Raw genomic sequence first — 20103 nt, 5'->3', positions numbered from 1 at the left:
CCAAAAGAGCCTATGTTATAATATCCCTTAGTCCATATAAGTCATAGGCTGGGACGGCTTTAATATCATTTGTAGCAATCTAGAACCTCACTCCAAAAGACTAGTTGAAAGATATTATTTGAACTCTTTGCCCTAAATACCTAAGATATTCGAAATACATAACCTATATGACACTAAACACATGCCTAGATGGATCCTCAGAATAATTTGGGAAGACCCATTGTTCCCTTCAACTAAAAAACTGAAATGGGTATAAAATTTATACACCAACCTAAAACTACCTCACAAAACCTGAATCATCACTCTACAATATTCATCAATTCTAAGGTTCAGAATGTTGTCTAATATAAGTTGATTTTCACAACATTCTAATTTAATGCTATCTCTGAAATACAAGCAGATAATGCAATTCCATGGTATTATACAGCAAGATGATCAACATTGATCATTGCATGCAGGACGAAAAAAGAGAAGTTTATTATTATGCTGGCATCACATGTTGAACACGGAATATACATTCCACTTAGGTTTAAGTTTCTTATGAACAGAACTAGGATTATTATTGGGAAGCACTTATTACTGCTCTCTGCAGTATATATTCTGTGCTTTCACTGCTTTTCAGATGTCGACCTGATGTTCTCCATCTATGTGCATGTCTTGGGGTCTTTTCTAAGTTGCCACTTGAGCTGCTGCTAGCCTGGCAATTGGAACCCTGAGAAGAAAAGAAGAGAGTTAAATGAATTGGATTGTAAAGAAAGTAACCAAATGACTAGTTTCAAATGATGATTGTTTACTTGAGTGTGCACATTTGAAAGAACTTTTTTTATTGAAAATAAGAAAACATGGTGGGGGAAAAACCAATATTTACATCGTAACAATTAAGTAGCCCACACAATCATGACATGTCCATATAACTCCATTTCAATGGGATATTCAAAAATACGTTGATATACTAAGTAGAGTGAAGAAAAAGGACTTGGTTTCAGAAAACAAAGTAATTTAAACACATTTTAAGAATAATTACCTGAAGCAGATGTAGAAGGGTTATTCTATCTCTGAGATATAATGTCTAAAGTTTCTTATTTCTCCTACAGGCTGCAATTTGCAGTAATCTTGGTATGAAGAACACTTAACTAAAATTTATAATAACAATATATTAAGTTGAGATCATGGAAAAGAATCTCATAATTTTGTGCTAGACCTACCTCCAACTACAACTAATAGAGTGACAAATTTGCTTTGTACTCATTAAGGTGAATAGCTATCGCTTCTTCATTCTGTATTTACCTATCAACTGATACAAAATACACATACAACATTTGCAATACTGAAGTAACATATCATGATTGCCTACACTATGCAAGTTCCTATTTTTTGGAAGAATGAAAAACAAAATGAATAGATTGAAAACTTTAAAAAGTTTTGTCTTAATTTATCTTTCTCTACTTGATTTTTTTTTTTTTTTAACATTGTTGGATCCACATTTATCTTGTCTCAATGTCTCATGTTTGCTCCATCTCTTTATTAGCAAGTGCTAAAGATACTTATTTCCACAAATGGTTCAGAAACGGTCTCCTAATCCCGCAAGTTGTTATAATAGCTTCATGCATAAACATTCTGAAAATGTGATGAATAAATAATACAAACTGTTTAAAATTGCAAAAAATGATAATGCAAGCAGAGACCTGAATGGGGAACATGAGACATAGTCCAGCCCAGCTTCTGCGAAAAATGCAACTGAAGAAGGCTCTCCACCATGTTCACCACATATGCCAACCTGTTTTACCAACCCAACACTCATACCCATGTAGAACCTCACCTTTTTTCTATCATAAAAGAAATTTATGTAGACATACACTCCACATTTTCATAAAGATCCAAAGCACATTCATAAACCACTTACCTTTAAGTCAGGCCTAGCTCTCCGCCCTCTTTCTATGGCAATCTTAACGAGCTGGCCCACTCCTTTAGTATCAAGAACCTGAAATTTCACAAACAAATAAATTAGTGGGTCATAAGCACTCCAGCATAGAAAAATAAGACTTATTTTGGTGTGAACATTGAATGTTAAGCATAAATTTTAAGGTAAACAAGATGTCCTCACATTGACCAAGGGTTCAAAAATATTGAGAAAATGAAGCAAATCAGAGAGAAACAGTTTAATGTTGTAACTATGTCCAACTTTTAAAAAATGTCCTGTTACTTAATTATTATGATTAGTCTCAATTTTTTGATAAAGCCCTTCGATGGCATTGTAAAGTGCACTGCAGATTGGTGTATAAAATAATGATTTTAATAAGATTTAAACAAAGTCTTACAAAGATTAAATGCAACTGAACTGTAGTTAAACTAAAGTGAAATAAGAACACAACAAAAGCCAAATGTAGAATTTAAGCTTCATTATGAAGGCCCTATAACAGAGCTTTTACTGGTTATAGAATTTCGAAGATTACAACCGTAGGAATCTCAAAACCTTCAAAGTTTCAAAAACTACTGGGTTTAGGCCAGCCCAGACGTACTGTGTGCTGTAAATTTTAAGTCCAAATACAGCTTAACATGAGATAGGCTTAGAATTCCATCTCTCCACCACCAATTCCATTTATGTTCCCCAACCACTAAGCCCTCACAGATTTGAAACAAATTTACCAACTGAAAAAAAAAAGATCACTTGTTCTCAATAAGAAAAAAAATAATATCCCCATGTAACTACACTTCATAAAATATATGATATGCCAAAAATTTCAGAAGCCAACTTGAAACTATGTTGCAACAAGAGAAAATCAGGGAATTGTAGGAAAAGATGAAGTCTCGGTTTTCAATAGCTTAGTGCCTCCTACATTGCTACTGGTCTTCACAGAAGCCATGTTATCCAATACATTAAAGTAGTTTAATCTATTATCTAGACATAGAGAGCCATGTGGATTCTATGAAGCCTATGCATATGGACTTTATAAGAAATACATGCAGTACTCTTACCTCAAAGGGATCATTTTGGAGGATACCCTTGGATAAATAGATAGGAAGAAACTTTCCAACATCATCTCTACTGTAACCGAATGCCATTTGAGTAAGATCATTTGTTCCAAAAGAAAAGAACTCTGCCTGCTCTGCAATCTGCCAATGACAAATTAGAAATAGAGTAAGGAACAAGGAATCAAAAAATGATAAGACATTATATGTGGTCTGAAAAGGATTTTGTTTCAGCAAGGCATCTACAGTTCAAGTATGCAACTTGATGAGGGTTTAATGAAAGCTTGTCTCTAACTAACTAAATCCTCATTGTAAATTATCCAGATTCGCCTCAAAAACAGACAGTTGACAGTCCACAACTGACCTCATCTGCAACAAGGGCAGCCCTAGGAACTTCAATCATTGTCCCCACTTTGTAGCTTATTGAGGTGCCCTTATCAGAGAAGACTTTATCAGCAACCTTTCGTATCAGACTCACTTGATGACCTAATTCCTGCCAATCAAAAATTTTAATAGTTGAAACTTGCAAAAATGGGCTTTGCATATAACATAATACAATCGCATAGAAACCCCATGCGGTGTCCTAAAATTCACCATTTCATACCTGACAAAGATTAGAAAATAATATGAAGAAAAGATGTATTGAATGGAAAATCATGAAACATACTATAATTTCGTTTATAACCTTATAACAGGAAATGGTTCTAGAATATGGAAAGAGTCTATAGGCATGAGAGTAAAAACTAGGCAAAAAATGGATTAAGGTGACTTCGAATGCGGAGATACTGATAAACCTAAAATGCTTCCATAGAGTCGATGATGAACTAGTTTTTTAGGAAATTTTTTTAATTCTCCAGTAATTTCTCAATATTTTCAAACTAGGGCAACCTTAAAGTGGCAAGTAGTTATTTAGTTACCTGAGTTATGCACAATGGAGGCATGGAAATAAGTGTTTGTGTTATATAACTAAAAGAGACAAATTGGTTTCTAAGTGTGACAGTTATTATTTCCTCGAACGACTCAGCACTCCAGAAAATTCAGATCATTTTTGAAAGTATTCTTTAGAAGAACATGATAGCACGGTCCTCTCCTTCTTCTTCTTTTTTTTGTAATTATGAATTATATAGCATGCTATCTTATAAAAAAGTGGAAACGGAATTATAGTGAATGACCAGATGGAACAATTCAATTACTTTCTTCAAACATTGCAAATGACAGGAAAAAAGAAAAGGGAGCTTACCTGAGGTGTTCCAACTAGAGGTACCATTATCTCTGGAAGAACTTTGACACCCTGATTGCTCATGGAGATAGCAGCTTCAAAGATAGCACGTGCTTGCATTTCGGTTAATTCTGGGTTTGATATACCAAGCCTAATAGCACAAGAGTATGCTGAGAATGTAGTATAAAATATATTTAAAGGTAAACAGTTTTTCCTGTATAAAATAACTAAAACACTGTAGAAATAAATTCACATGTGATCATTCAAACAATACAAATGCCTAAATACTAACGAAAAGATATCACCAAAGACATGAGCAGCCTCGCTTGAAATAAAAATGAATTCTAAGCATATATAAGGAGAAAATTATGAAGAAGAATCAGGAAAATCCGCATAATGATATGGCAAAAACTTAGCTATCAATGAGACATGCAACCAAAAGAAAGCAAAAGACACTCATAGCTCGATAAAAATCCGTAATAATGCATAAATTGCACCATTTTACAAACTGAGCAGTGAACAAACCTGCAGCCACGGAAACCAAGCATGGGATTTACTTCAGAGAGCTTTTCAACTCGTGCAAGGACTTCCTCTTTTGTCATGCCAGTGTCCAAAGACAGTTGATCCACAATGTCCTCAATGCGACCCTCTGGCAAAAACTCATGGAGTGGAGGATCTAATAATCTGATAGTCACTGGAAGTCCTGAAATTTAAAAGTTTACGAGTAATGATGTAAATGATTAGACTGGAACTACCATACCAAGTAATCCATGGGCTAATGTTAATCACATGACATGAATGTGTGTGTGTGAATTAAATGAGATTTTCACCCCATAAAATGAAGAAGAGAGGCAAAAGATGGGGGAAAGATGATGGATATCTGAACCACTATCTGTCTCATGACCTTCACTGACGTTATCAGCAGCTAGGATTTACATCTATGCACATGAATAGTGGGATCCTTTACAATATTTACTTGAGATAAGAACTGCACATTTGATTAGTCACAATCACGGAGAAATATCAATACTTGTTAAGCCAGACCATGATATACGAATGTTTTCTTTGTTCCCATCAAATCACAAGATACCAAATGAGCGTGGCAATAATTTTATGCATGATACGTGAAAAAACACTAAAAGATGCAATTTTAAGGTCTCACCATCCATAGCACGAAATATGCCTTCAAAGTCAGATCTCTGGTAGGGTAAGAGGAGATCTAATGCTCTTTGCCTCTGTTCAAGATTTCCTGCCATTATCATCTGTCTCATAGCCTTTATCCTTTCATCTGAAGCAAAGAACTGTGACACCATGCACAAATTAAAGAAAGTTTGTAACCATAGCTTCACAAAATTTTTGAAGTAGAAGTGATTAGTGCTCTGCTGTTAATTTAAGTATTATATTAACATAAAGTAAAAAATTCCATGAATCTATGCTATTAGCTTTATCCTATCTATGCACTAGTGAACCCAGAAATACTGCCATTTTCGTGGGGAACAATGAACTGTCTCAAAAGTGCCTAAGAGGTCCATATGGTTAACAAAATGGTCAAAGCATTTTCTTTGCCTCAATATGAGACTAGTTTCATTGAATCTGAGGATTTTCCATGACAGTCTAAATGTATGAAGTAAAAGAGAATGTTCAACTTACCATGTGCTCTGTCCTACAGAGTCCGATGCCTTGTGCACCATTATTTCTAGCTGTCAATGCATCTGCTGGTGTGTCTGCATTTGCCATCACCTAGCAAGGCGATCATTTCCCATAAGAAATTATGAAAAAAAATGACATGGTGTATAGAGGAGACATGAATAAATGTTGCCCGATCTATTGTGTGTGGAGAATTCACTTGCTTTGAACTGGGCAACCCCATGGACAAGCAAGTCCATGTATAACTAGAACCATCCTTGACAGTTGACAGAAAAGGGGGAAAAAATGCAGAAGCTTTCCTTTCTGATCCATAAGATAAATGTTGTTTCCAATTCTCAGTGGTATTCGTACTAGTAGTAGCTAGCTTTTACAGGGAATCTGTACCTTAAGTTGCCTTATTTCATCAACCCAAGGCATGAAGGTTTCCAAGTCACCACTAAGAGCTGGTGGAGAAAGTGGCTGTTTCCCCATGATTACGTCTCCAGTTGATCCATTCAACGATAGCCAGTCACCTTCCTGTATCACTTTGTCTCCAACCATACAGACCTAGATGGCAAAGCTCAACAGTAAAGAACTATTATATGACAAAGATATAGGATATACTTTCTCCTATATTCTCATATAAAAATCCCTAAGAATTATAATAATTTAAACGTTCATTGTGATTACAAATAGTATTGAGCCTTCATAGCTACCTAAAAATAGTCAGTTATTTACATGTATTTGCATCCCCTGGAAACTGCTCTTGAGGCCACAATGATGATTAGAGTCCTATATTTTTTCTTTATATAAAAGTACAAAACACTCACCAATAGATGTGCTCATAAAAAATTAAGTTACCTTATCTGCATCATTCACATGGATATCAGAGCAGCCAGATACACAAGGTCTTCCCCATCCACGCGCTACAACAGCTGCATGAGAAGTCATGCCACCTCTTGCTGTCAGAATTCCGGCAGCTGCATGCATGCCACCAACATCCTCTGGGCTAGTCTCTGTCCTCACCTTCACATATGAATGATGTAGCTAAGTGTTAAAAATGGAATTATAATGAGAACATTTGGTCAATCCATCTTTCTTAACATAACTTACATGACATGAACATCATTACAATCCCCCTAGATTTGATATTGTCATAGGTATAGAATTATGTTTACTAGAAACTAGAAGTCAGGTAATATGGACCACTATCACAAAATGCAAAGTCTATTCAATAAAGTATATAGAGTAACGCAATAGAATGATTAGGTAGAAGTAAAGGAAGGTAAAATCTAACCTTGCTGTATTTTGCCAAAAACTTAATTTTTGGCCAACTAGCACCCTACAGGCCAAAAGCCATACACTTTGATTTGAATGAATCGGACCCAACTACGCAGAAAAATTCCAGATGAGGGAAGAATGGGCCAAAACCTATACCAAACCACCATTACTAAGAAGGAAGCTTTCTAAACCCTTTTTCTTGGTTTTCCAGAATTTAGAAGGTGGGAATGAGTAGAGAGTAGGAAGTCTACTAAAGTACTAATGGAAAGATGGGCAAACACAATAGCAAATACAAATTAGCTTACATGAATATTATTAAGTAAATGAAATAAACTTTGTTTATTTAAAAGTGTAAATAAAGAACAAGCCTCTATCTGAGTTCCCATCCCTAAAAAAAGTTGAATTCCAGCCCTAAATTTTTGGGGTTGGATCAAAATTCCAGCTTTTAAATACTGGTAATTCACAAATATTTAAAGCCCATAAGTTTTAATTTAGTAAACATTGATACAAGATTCATAACACTGAAGACAACACAGAAGATAAACCAAGCATAGTTGGAGAGTCATAAATCCCCCGCACACATTAAAATGAAGTAAATCAGCTCATCAAGAAGGCTTAGTCTAACAATAGTTAAAGCAACATTCAAATGTTATTTCAAAATTTCATACCATAGAGTTTTAAAAGGTGAAAAACAACACTAAACTCAACGAAAGTGCAAGATCCTGCATCTAGATCAGTTTTGCGGCAAGTCAATGTTGCAACACATGGAGTGAAAGAACAGGGCACAGCAAGCTTGGCAAGGTTGAAAGCAGAAGTATAAGCAAAGAAAGTGAAGATGCTCAAGATGATAATCCCAAATTACTGATCTATTACATTTTGCAGATAGTAAAAAGTTGACAAGAATAAGACAATAAATCAATCATTCCTTTTGCTTTCCTCCCTTGATTACACTATACCTGCGTGAATGTAATTAAACAGATGAGCCTCTAAAGAAATAACAATTAGCCTTTTGTAATGGAAAGTAGTGGAAAGAAGAATTCATGATTTATAGATTACAGTAATTCAACTTCATAGGTAGAATAAAAAGATAGTGGAAATTAGATATTTAGGAGACAAAATAGCTGAGGAAGTTGTAATGGTTGTGCCATTGTGGCATATGTGGTCATGTTGATAACCATGGAGTGCAACAACTATGAATCATATTAGAAAATTCTAGTAAGAAAGAATTTAATCCCTATCTGATTATAGTATTGATGGTAATTTCAGCTAAAATTTGGCTTTTATTCTTCATCAACTAGAAGAAAATTTTGACGTAGAATTTTCATTAGGTAAATTTCTTATGCATATCTAAAAAAATCATAGCATAAACCCTCATAACTATCAATAAGAGCACATAAAAGATCAAAACAATGGCCCATGCAGTGTAAAATTACCAAAAACCAGCCCTAGAGTTACATAAAGAGGCAATACATCTTCATTTTTGTATCTTTTATTATGAGGGAAACTGAGTTACCAAAATGACAGTCTTTCCTTGGGCATGCCATGTTTCAGCATCATCAGCAGTGAATACAACCTGACCAACTGCAGCCCCGGGTGATGCAGGCAAGCCTGTAGCGATCACTTTATCTTTGTATGCAGATGGGTCTTCAAACTAAATAACAAAAGATGAGAATATCAGAAATTCAGCAATATATATAAGGACATGTGACTATGCTAGTCTTTGTGATTTCCAAACAAGTTCTCAGGCACAACCATGCGGGTGGACAAAAACAATCATGCCTGCATTTTTAAACATTGCTACAATATAAGACTTCAGTTTGAACCAACATGAACTTTTTATAGGTTGCATGTCTCCTATTCTGTCATAATTAATAATCATCAATAAAGTAACAAAATGTTGAAAATAACAATTTAGTAGGACAAAGTCTCAACATCCTTCAGTGCATAAGCAGTCAATGCTTTAACTCATGATAATTTACATTGCCATAAGTCATACAAATGTACCTGTGTATGTCCATACATTGCTGTAATGCTCCATGTATGAAGTCTATAAATGAATGCAAGAATATCCACAATATCCTGTTTAAGTGTTATATATATTGTTTACTCAACATGCTGTAGTACTGACATGTTGTAATTAAGAAATCCAGAAATCCATGGATTTATGTCATAAAGCCTCACTTCATTTTAACTCATTAACCTAACCAAAAGCCTTAACCGGCATTCAACCCACATTCATCGAAATGCAAGTTATTCTTTCTTTCAAAATTCCACCTGTGGATGCAGAAGTTGGTCCAGATGCCCTGGTTCTACCATCTTTATAGCAGAACGAGTATCAACAATGCCTTCTTTAACCATGTCAACAGCAATCTTGACAGCAGCTTTGCCAGTGCGCTTTCCTGATCTGCACTGCAGCATCCAAAGCCTATTTTCTTGCACTGTAAATTCAATATCCTGTATTATAGGAGAAAAGTCAGTTGATTTGCAAGTCAAGAAATACAAAATATCCATTAAATCTAATGTATCATTAGTTCTCTGTAGATTAATGACAACATGACCTCAAAAGATAACAGACAAAATTCCAGATGACTTATACTAGGGAAACAGATAACTGCACATTCGAGAATGAAAACACAACAATTGGGAGACACAACATAGATAGGCATGCACATGCAAACATACATCAGCAGGAATGTACACTTGTACGCATGCTCAGGCACACCAACAGAACATGCCTGCATGCCCGCACACAAGCATGCATTCATACAAAAGCATGCACATGGAGACCATGCTCACAGACATATATTTGATAGGGCCATGAAATTAACAATATGACTTTCATATCTTTTTAATAGCCTTTTAGCTTGTTGCATATTCTAAGAAAATATTTCTCTGTCTACGTATGTATAAATGTAGATATATGCCAGTACATATGTATGTATATGTACGCTTTTATGCATTCATGTATGCATGTGCTATCTGAGGGAGCTGTGAAATAAAGGATCTAACCATCATATCTTTATAATGTTGCTCTAGGATCCTACAATTCTCAACAAGCTCACTGTAGGCATCTGGCATGCTCTGCTTCACAACATCCAAATCCTGTGGAGTTCTGATTCCAGCAACTACATCCTCACCCTGTTTTATGAAAAGTCGATTTTATTAGATATAAACAATTACTGAATAGCAATACAGTCTCATCTTAGAATGATCTAATCAATGGAAATACTATTTTAAATATCAACAATTAAGATAATATTATAAGTGGTATCTAAAAATAACAACTGAAATGTATTGTGACAAACGCTATTAAGCATTGCCTTCCCATTTAGTTTGGTATTAGGAGGATACTGTATTTTGGCCTAACAGAATGGGAAGTCATCCACTTGAATGATTTAAACTAATGAAACTCATATTGGTACAAGTCGCGACTGTAAGATCATGGACTGTATAAAGGATTGTGCAGCAAAACACATCTAAACAAAACATTATGTCATGCATATTACATATCACATCATATATGAGCAGCAATGGTAATAATCATAACTATGAGCTTCTTGTACCTGATACTAAATTATTGTACCCAAAGTTTGGAATCTTGGAACCTGGTATCATACCGATACATTACTGGTTCAATTCGGTATAGCTTGGTATGGTACGTACTTTGTACCAAGACAGCTCTCGAGCCATTTTCTCATTTTTTATCCTAATACACCTCGGTATAGGTTGGAACACACCCCGGTTCACCTAGATACTTCTCGATACGAGTCGTTACGAGGCCTGTTCTGACTCGAATATGATTTTCGTACCGGTTCCAACCCAGTACGGTATGATACACCCTAACCGGGTGGTTTAGAGTGGTACAGTAGTTCATGGCTGTACTTGTACCTTTGCAATTATTAAGGCATGCTCATCTTACATTATGTTGGAGTCTATAATTGATTTATTTGGTTGATAAAGATTTCAAAGACATTGTGAAAGACCCATGCATTTGTTCATGAAAACATCCATGACATGCAATTGCCTCGATATTATGGATAATTGCTGTCCAACATCATCAAACATCTTCCAGAATCTAGCCGCTTCTTAGTGCTGATGAGCCCCTAAAAATTCATTCATGATCATCCCCTAAAAATTCATTCAATCTTCATAACTTATGGTTTTTCCTTTCAGAACATAATCAGCTACGGAGCATATCTATGTTGAGGAGGCTCCATGGAAAGATTGCCTAAATTTTTATAACTGATTACTAGCTAGATGTCAATTCTGTACAATCAGTACCTATTACAGGTCAAGTTTAGTCAAGAGGGAGTCCTTACATGAAAACAAGACCAACTATCATGTATGACAGCCTATGTTATCATCGCAATTTAAGCACATCAAAGCAAGAAACAACCCTCTGAATTTTCTCTAGAATTAAAGGCCTTTGCCTATCATCTTGAAGGCTTAAATCAAGCGCATCATCGACCAGCACCATCTTTATCGAGGTCATAGTTGTCAAGAACTAATATTCCTCCTTGTGTTCCACTTTGCTATAACAAGTGACTCTAGCACTATCGGCAGGATTCAACAATGTTGATGACTCAAGCTGTAGTCAAAAGTTTGAATTTGTCATAAGCATGATCGGTTCATGCCATACTTGTAGGTTGCTTTAGTGCTTCCCCCAAAATGGCATTCTGCCATAGTAACCAAAATGCTGTACAAATCGGTAACAATTCAATGTTCCAAAATCAAATGACGCCGATCGAGATCGAATTTCAACTTTATTCAACACTTCTATCCTCATCTTGTTTTGATTCCTCAATATACCCTCTATTGGCAACTTGTAGAGTTCTCGAGAAATATGATACCTATACTCTTCTTTAATATGAAATATGATACTTGGGATCTCTCCCCAACATATGCACTGAGGAGAGGGACTAAATTCCTACTATCATAACAATCAAGAGTTTGCATGCAAAAATCCAGCTCTTGCAGTAGTCGATGATAAATCTAATACACCAGTGGAATCACCATGCTCCACTTGGCTTTTAAGTTCATGAGAATAAAGATAGATTCTAAAGGCATCATGCAGAAACTAGAACCACAACTTTTCAACTCAGAGAATAAAAAAGAAGAGCATCAAACCTGAGCATTGATGAGGAATTCCCCATAGAGCTTCTTCTCCCCAGTGCTGGGGTTCCTCGTGAAGAGCACACCAGTCCCTGAGGTGTTCCCCATGTTCCCAAACACCATGCACTGGATATTAACCGCAGTCCCCTTCAACCCAGTGATCTGATTAATGCTCCGGTACTTCTTTGCTCGTGGACTGTCCCATGAATCAAACACCGCCACCACTGCCAAGTACAACTGCCTCTTTGGGTCTGCAAACAGTCCAAATATTGCTTGAGACAGCCATTCATTAATCACAAAGCAATAGGAGCAAAAAAAAAAAAGAACATCAGAACCTCATTCTCATGTAAAGATGGAAAGCACATAACAAATTCATGGAGAACATGAAACTGGAACACCAAAACGTTAACAGACCCGAACAACTTAAGAAAAGGAGGAAGTAATTAAGTATCAGAAGTACCAAGGCATTGCTGTAAGTTATAATACTTTACCTGAAGGGAACTGCTCTCCTTTAGCCTGAAGGTATACTTTCTTATACTGGACAACGAGCTCTTTGAGGTCTGCGGCGGTAAGGTCGGTATCGACGCTAATTCTCTTTGCAGCTTTCAGGGCTTCCAGTTTCTCATCAAACCGTGAGTGTGGAATGCCCATCACCTCCAGTATATCCACCATCACAAATAGAAGACGCATTAAGGAAAGCCACCGCCAAAATAATCTATATGCTGTAAATTGCACGTCTTGGAACAAAATTAACTACTATTTATTAATAAACATATTTATTGGCTCTCTCTCTCTCGCTTGGAAGTGGCTCTCTTGATGCTAAGATTTTTTTTTTTTTTGGTTAGTGGCCGAGTTACGAAGTCCTTGTATATGCACAGCTCCTAACATCAACCTCTTTTGTAATGTCCTGAGTTGTCTATGTAATGCTGAAGTAGCCTCTCGTAAAACAATACCACCGTGATCGGTCTGGGGTGGCAATTTACCCCATCCTGTAACTCTAATTCGTCGGATTTGTTCAAATCCTAATAGAATGAATTTTATGCAACCAAATCTAACCCTAAATCCGATTTGGATATATATAACTCTTCAAAAATTTTCTTCTGATCCATTATCCTATTTGCTCTTAAACATGAAAAAGCTTACACGCCATGATGTTTAGTTATTCATTTATTTAGTTGATTATTTTTTTAATTTAAAATATATTTATTTTTTTTTATTTGTTATGTTTCTATTATTATTAAAATTTTGTTCATATTATATTCTAAGTTTTTAATTTTTATTTTGTTTAATGTTATGTAAAATACTAAGATTTTTTATATATTTTTTTTTATTTATTTGATTTATATGAATTTTTTTTTTAGTACAAACAAACAATGGCTTACCGAACCCATACTCAATCTATTAATATTATATAGGGCCTGGACTTAATTTTTAACGTAGATGAATGGTGCCAGAATCTGGAAAGTGTTTATAGGTTGCTATAGAACAACGTCAAACATGAACCTACAAGCCTACCATCTACTGTACCTTGGGATGACTCATTTGGACCGTGCAACAGACCTAAACCATGCTTTGTTAAAAGACTTGCCACTTTAATAAGATGGAGATAATAGCTAGGACTATATATCAGGTCGGCCTTGTGGCAACCGCCGGGCTGGGAAATAGATTATCAACCCAAACTGGATTCATCTAATAACAAACTTGATGTTTATTAAACAGGTAACCTGGTCATGTTATGTCAAGACATATATGCTCTGAGAAAATAATGAATCAAAGTCCAACACATGCAATAAACAAATCAAAATCAGAAATTCAAATCAACTTGTTTATTAAAGAGTTAACTTGCATAACCCAAACAAGTTAGATTGCATAAATTTGACTTATAATTAAATAGATTAAATTAGGTCACACAAGTTTAGACTTTAAACTCGAGCACAGCCCGTTCAATAAACAGATTAGGCAGTTCGATCTATTTATAAGTTAAATCTATTTATGTTTAACCTAAACTTGTGTAATGAATCTATATTCAGTTAGCGGGTTGGATAAAGATTGCCTCCCCTACCATACTACATGGCAACAATATGGGTGCTTTTCAAATCCTCTTGGGCTTGAGATATTTAAGGCCCAATCTCCACATGTTATCATATACTAACTCCATTAAGAAAATATTTGATTGGAGAAAGTTTCATTTCAATTTCAATTTCGAGAGAAATGGAGAAGCCCCAACCCTCCGAACCCAATTCCGACTTTTTCCTGGTATTCAAATTTCATTCCAATTTCAATTCCAATTCCAGCTACGAACCAAATATACTAGAGAATTTGACCATTCTGATTGTAATTATGATCACGAATCGATCACATCCTAAGGGTAGACCAATTAAGCCATTGCTCGAGGAACTAGAGTTTTGCTAATTAGGGTTGATGCAAGGGATGGCATCAGTTACAACCGAACTCCAAGCTTCCGTCCAAGTGACAAAAGAGGTGGTTATGCCTCTTTGTCATTTCCCCCGTTGGGTCAACCAATGTAATTGGCTAAAAACAAGAGTGACCAAAAAAAAGCAACCTGTATATTTTATTGGCGATGCAAGGAAACAAACAAACTAATCAACAAAGAGACAAAAACGGGGGAGAAATCCGAAATCCACTCACCACGTCGCCAAACATATCCAAAAATCGCCGGTACGAGTCGTAAGCGAAACGCTCCCCACTTTTGGCCGCAATCCCGGCGACCACCTCGTCGTTGAGTCCCAAGTTCAGCACCGTGTCCATCATCCCCGGCATCGACACCTAAATTTGTTCGACCAAAATTAACCATCAAACCCACAGCCATCCATGCAACAAGGATCAGATGGTTGTCGACATACCGCAGCACCAGATCGGACGGAGAGGAGGAGGGGCTTGGAGGGATCGCCGAGACGAGCTCCCATGTCTTCCTCCACAGCATGCAGTTCTTCCAGTATCTCCTCCCAGAGGCCTGGCGGCAGCTTGTGGCCGTTCTCCTGGTACTCTCGGCAGGCCTCCGTCGATACCGTCAGCCCCGGCGGCACTGACAGCCCAATTCTCGCCATCTCCGCCAAGTTTGCTCCTTTGCCACCCAACTGTTCACAGAGTTAATGTATAAGCAAAGATCTAGAAGGGAACAGCAAGAGTGTTTGGAAGAGGAGGAGGGATCGATAGATGGTTATACCAAGGACTTCATGCCTTTGTGGCCTTCGCTCTTGCCCTTGCCGAAGATGAACACTCTCTGAGAATGGTTTCTAGAGGGAGCCATCAGTTGAAAGAGAAGATCGAAGAACTACAACACAAAAGGAGATAGAGGTTTTTTCAAGGTTTTGGATGGGTTGAGGACTTCTCTTGTCCTCCATATTTATAGTTAGTGATGCCTGCATGCTGCCAAGTGCAGCCAAGACCTGAAAACTAGTGGGAGACGAGAACAAGACCTACAGTGCACCTGCGACTCGGTCCATGGCGTGGAGTTCTTGTATTTATCCGGGTTAAATTGATGAGGATATGAAAAAGAGAAACAGAAAAAGATGGAGGCTAGCATATAATAACTGAGTGAGGTAACAAATAATTAATGCATTAACAAGCAGTGGGTTGCAAACATAAATTACGTTGCATGCACTGCCACAAACATACGTGGTGGCATAATGTGTTGCCACTATGAAAATGCTTTTGGAATTTGGGGTTTTCTAATTTATTGAAAAAGATTGAGGGAGTTAAAAAGTAAGGTTGTTTGAGTCGATTTCGTGCTCAAATGCTACTTGTATGCTTTTCTATTACTGATCGATTTCTTATAAATAAATTATTTAAATAATTCTTAAATGATAATTTTAATTAATGATCGAGATTCATCTTCTCTATGAGAATGGGGGCCATCCCTGCACCGCTTCATCATCTTCTCTTCCTTGATTCTGCTGGCTGTATCCATGCTAGAATGGTATGAGCAGCCGTTGTATCCAAAAAAAAAAAAAAAAGAAAAAAAAAAGAAAGAAAGATCGAGATTCAAGTTCTGAGAAACCAAATTTAGACACTTCCAACATCTATGAGGAAAACCAAACTCTTAATTGGTCAAACAAGTTCTTTGGGCATACGACACTAACATAGTTACTAATTATTTAACCACCTCTGTTCTTTAGCTCCATTTCTTGGGAGTCACAAGAGTTCTCTCATGCCACGAGTCAATTTTTTGTGTGGCCAAACAAGCAACCATAATGTTATTTGGTTAGCTGCTTTATTTACATTTTGATTCTGCAAGAGAGGATTACTGCGGATTATTCTTCAACAAGAAGTAGGTACTAAGACTAAGGAGTCACTTTATGCCCTATTTGTTGATAATAATCAATAATGACATGTTGGAAATTTTGTTTGCCCTTGGAGATCCACTTGAAGACGGGCTAGCCCAAATCTGATCCATTCTTTGGGTCAGGTTGGGCTAATGTGTATCTTACTAGGATTTGGGTTCAGAATGGAGGTTACCCCCCAATTAGGCTGAAGGCTTGGGCAATCTATCCTAATTCAAATCAACCAAACATGAATCTGTTCCAGAGGTCACCTAACATGTTCTAACCTGAAACTAGCATGAACTAAATAAGCAGCTCTATGATAGATATTCCAAACCTATTAACTTGATTAATGGTCAAAGCACATGACATGTCCCAAATTGACCTAACCTAGCCAAACTGAAATATATACCTGTTGCTGGTGGTCCAAACCGAGAACGATTGGCACAGCGGTGTGAACGGGGTTCCGTTCAAGTTGCCTTGGTTGGTGTTGATTGCGCTCCACCTTCCACCGGAAAACCTGCAAGCAAGCCTCGCACCACCACTGGGGTAGTGGGGGCCCTCCGACGATCAAGTCAGAGGAGATTGGAGGAGAAGGAGAGATAATCGTAGCAAGTAAGAGAATGCACTGGAAGTTCTTGCTTACCTCCCCCCTTTTCCCCCCCGCCGCATATATACTAGGCTGGGGGGTCCTTCTGGGGGGTTGGTCATCGTGTGGCACGATGGAGTTGCCACTGACATGGCCGTTACAGGGCGTCGTGGGGCAGCGCTAGGTACGGCCATGACAGGGCGTAGTGGAGCTCCGCTTTGTACGGCTGTTACAGGAGATCGTGGAGCAGCGCCGGATACGACCGTTGCAGGGAGTAGTGGAGCAGAGGGTCGCGGCGTGCTTCAGGGGAACAGCCTGTCGTTGTCGAGAGATTGCCGACTCGGGGTCGGACTGCTGGATCAAGGGGCAGCCGACTCGGGGTCGGGCTGCGAAGCCGAAGATATCCGACTCGTGGTCGGGTTACTGGATCAAGGGGCAGCTGTAGTCTTCTTGGGCGCGCGTGCCGGTCACGTGGGGCATGGTGGCTGAGTTCCCCCGTAACAGTAGCCCCCCACTTCCGAGCCTGGAACCGGAAGGGGAACGGGTGAAGGAAGTGATGCTTCGAGATTGCCGCCATCCCTCGGAGAGGCGCGCGCGCTTCGAGCTCCCCGCCTTCTTTATGGCGTATGGCGGTTGTTGCTGACCTGGCAGTCTGAGGATTTCGGCGGACATCCTTCCTTAATGGCGTCGATTCGCCTTTGGGGCGCGAGCGACCCTTCGGCAGCCAGGCGTCCTCTGGCGTCACCGAGGTGTCACCCACCTTTCCGCCTATTTAACCGAGGGTCCTCCTCCGTCCGCCTTTCTCTTTACAGACATCTTCGAGTTTCTCCTTTGCGCTGCCGTCATTGCCGTCGGACTGTTCGCTTGCTCCTCCTTTGACGCTCTCGGAGCCGTTCTTCCTTCTCTCCCGGTGAGTTGCCCCATTCTTCTACTTAGGGCTCTCCATACTTTCTCCTTTTGTACTAGTGTACTCCAGTCGTTCCGGTCTCTTCCCCCTTCTTGACCCCGTCTTGACCGTAGATTTATTGGCCATTAAGGATGGGCGAAGTGAGAGCAGACTGCATTAAGTCGGAGCTGGTCGCCGAAAACTTAGATAGATTCGTGGCTCGGTACCACCTTCCCGAAGCCTGCAACGTTACGCTCCCGGGGCCTGAGGAGAGGATGTCCCATCCTCCTCCAGGGAAGGTCGCCATCAATGAGGGCATCCTCCAGGCCGGATTCCGCTTTCCCCCTTCGGACTTAGTCGTGCAGGTGCTCCGGGATTTAAGAGTGGCGCCGACGCAACTGGTGCCGAACTCGTGGCGCGCCCTGACGGCCTTCCAAGTTCTCTGCCGCATGCACGAGGTCCCCGCCACCCTGAATGTCTTTTGGGAATGCTATAGCCTGAGTAGCCACCCCCAGGACAAAGGGTGGTGGTGCTTTGCGGCGCGGCGAGGGTGCGGCCTCGTCAAGGAGGCTCCTTCCTCCATTCACGGCTGGAAGGAGCGTTTCTTTTTCATTGATGTGGATCCCTCTTGGGGAATCAGGGCGACCTGGGAGACGCCGATGAAGTCCCCGATCGGCCTATCGAGGCTGTCGAGGGAGGAATCCGATGGCGTCGCTGTCTTGAGGGAGTTGGTTGCCAAGGGCCGGCTCCCCCCGGTGGCCCGCCTTATTTCCGAGGATACCTTGGTGAATGTCGGTCTGAGCTCGGTCCCTGCCGACCGTGAGCCCGCCACCATTTCTTTTTTTGACTCTTTTCTCCTCTTTCGTCTTGTTCTTTCCTTCGGTTTCTCAGCCTCCGACCATCTCGTCCCTGTTGCAGAGATTGACGACGTCATGCGGTCGGACAAGGGACCGGCTGTTGGTAGGTCGTCCCTGCTGGAAGCGGTCCGGAGGAAGAAACGACCTCCTCCGAGTGGGGCCCCACCGGCGAAGAAGTCCCGCAAGGAGGAGACTCCAACGCCGACCAACGAGTCCGGGCCCACCGATCAGGGGGACGCCGCGGGCGCGGACCGGCAGCTGACGCTGTATCAGCCCTCCAGTGGTGAGACTGCCGCTATTCCGGAGGTATCATCCGAGCCCGCTCGAGACGGACGGGTCGGACGTGATCGGTCCCCAGCCCGGCCTTCGACTCGGTCGGCTCCGGATGATACGAGGAGGGACGCGCCGAGGCCCCAGCCGAGCGGGACCCTGTCAATTCCTGGAGCGACCCCCGCCCCGAGCACGATCAGCAGGACTCTTCCCCAGGCGATGGATAAGGGTAAGACTGCAGAACCACCGTCCGGCTCCGGGGAGAAGTCGGGGTCGGCCTTCACTTCCGACGGCGCCCGAAACCTCATCGAAACGGTGCTGCTGGAGAAGGACCGTAGGCAGGTCCGGGAGATGAGGGTCCCTGACGTCGGGGCTGCCAGCTGCGTCTGTCTTATGTCGGTGAGTGTTCTTCCGGCCGCTTTTCATCATTTATTAGCTCTGTTGATCTCCGCCTGACGCCCTCATTTTTCCTATCTCTTAGCTCGCCCAGTATATGATCCGTCTGGAGGAGTGCTATAAGGAACAGGCGGGGCTTCTGGCGAAGGCCGAGGACCGACTGAAAGCAATGGAAGAGGGAGGCCAAGCTGCGGCGGGGAGGACGACCGGGGACCTCGAGGCGAGGCTCCGGGAGGCCGATGAGCGGGCACTCGGCTTCGCCACCCTCGAGAAGCAACTGTTGGAGGCTCAGGAGCAACTCAAGGTTGCCTCGGGTCTCGAGGGCGAGATCAAGAAGGCGGAGGAGCGGGCCGAGAAGCAGTCCCGGAAGGCTGCGGACTATCGAGAGAGGTGGGAGAAGGCCCAGCGGTCTGCCGACAACGCCCGCAACCGAACTCGGTCTCTTGAAGTCAAACTGGGCGAATTGGAGTCGGCCTTGGAGAAGTCCCGCGCGAACGACCAAGAGCTTCGTTCGCGCCTGGAGGAAGCTGAGGCCGCCCGCACTGCTGCCGAGGCGAAGCACAAGGAGGCTCAGGCTAATCTGCTGAGGGTCTCCTCCGAGGCTGACGACCGGA

General features: G+C 40.4%; 1 protein-coding gene across 1 annotated transcript; it reads right to left on the bottom strand.

Annotated features, from left to right (window-relative positions):
• Positions 1-453: 453 nt before the first annotated feature.
• On the bottom strand, positions 454-15551 carry LOC103710936 (pyruvate, phosphate dikinase, chloroplastic-like). Its single transcript, XM_008796870.4, has 19 exons — positions 15396-15551; positions 15073-15306; positions 14858-14995; positions 12700-12862; positions 12224-12459; positions 10106-10234; positions 9371-9550; positions 8610-8747; positions 6677-6841; positions 6221-6382; positions 5840-5929; positions 5352-5490; positions 4715-4892; positions 4211-4340; positions 3335-3463; positions 2977-3114; positions 1904-1981; positions 1686-1777; positions 454-712 (listed from the first exon to the last, which is right to left on the bottom strand). The coding sequence occupies exons 1-19, from the start codon at positions 15477-15479 to the stop codon at positions 670-672; spliced, it is 2646 nt and encodes an 881-aa protein (XP_008795092.2). The 5' UTR covers positions 15480-15551; the 3' UTR covers positions 454-669.
• Between the last annotated feature and the right edge of the window lie 4552 nt (positions 15552-20103).

Source organism: Phoenix dactylifera, chromosome 1, assembly GCF_009389715.1.
Source record: "Phoenix dactylifera cultivar Barhee BC4 chromosome 1, palm_55x_up_171113_PBpolish2nd_filt_p, whole genome shotgun sequence".
In the NCBI taxonomy this organism is placed as follows: domain Eukaryota; kingdom Viridiplantae; phylum Streptophyta; class Magnoliopsida; order Arecales; family Arecaceae; genus Phoenix; species Phoenix dactylifera.
Note: the sequence above shows the minus strand (reverse complement) of the source record. Positions and strands in the feature narration are given on the sequence as shown.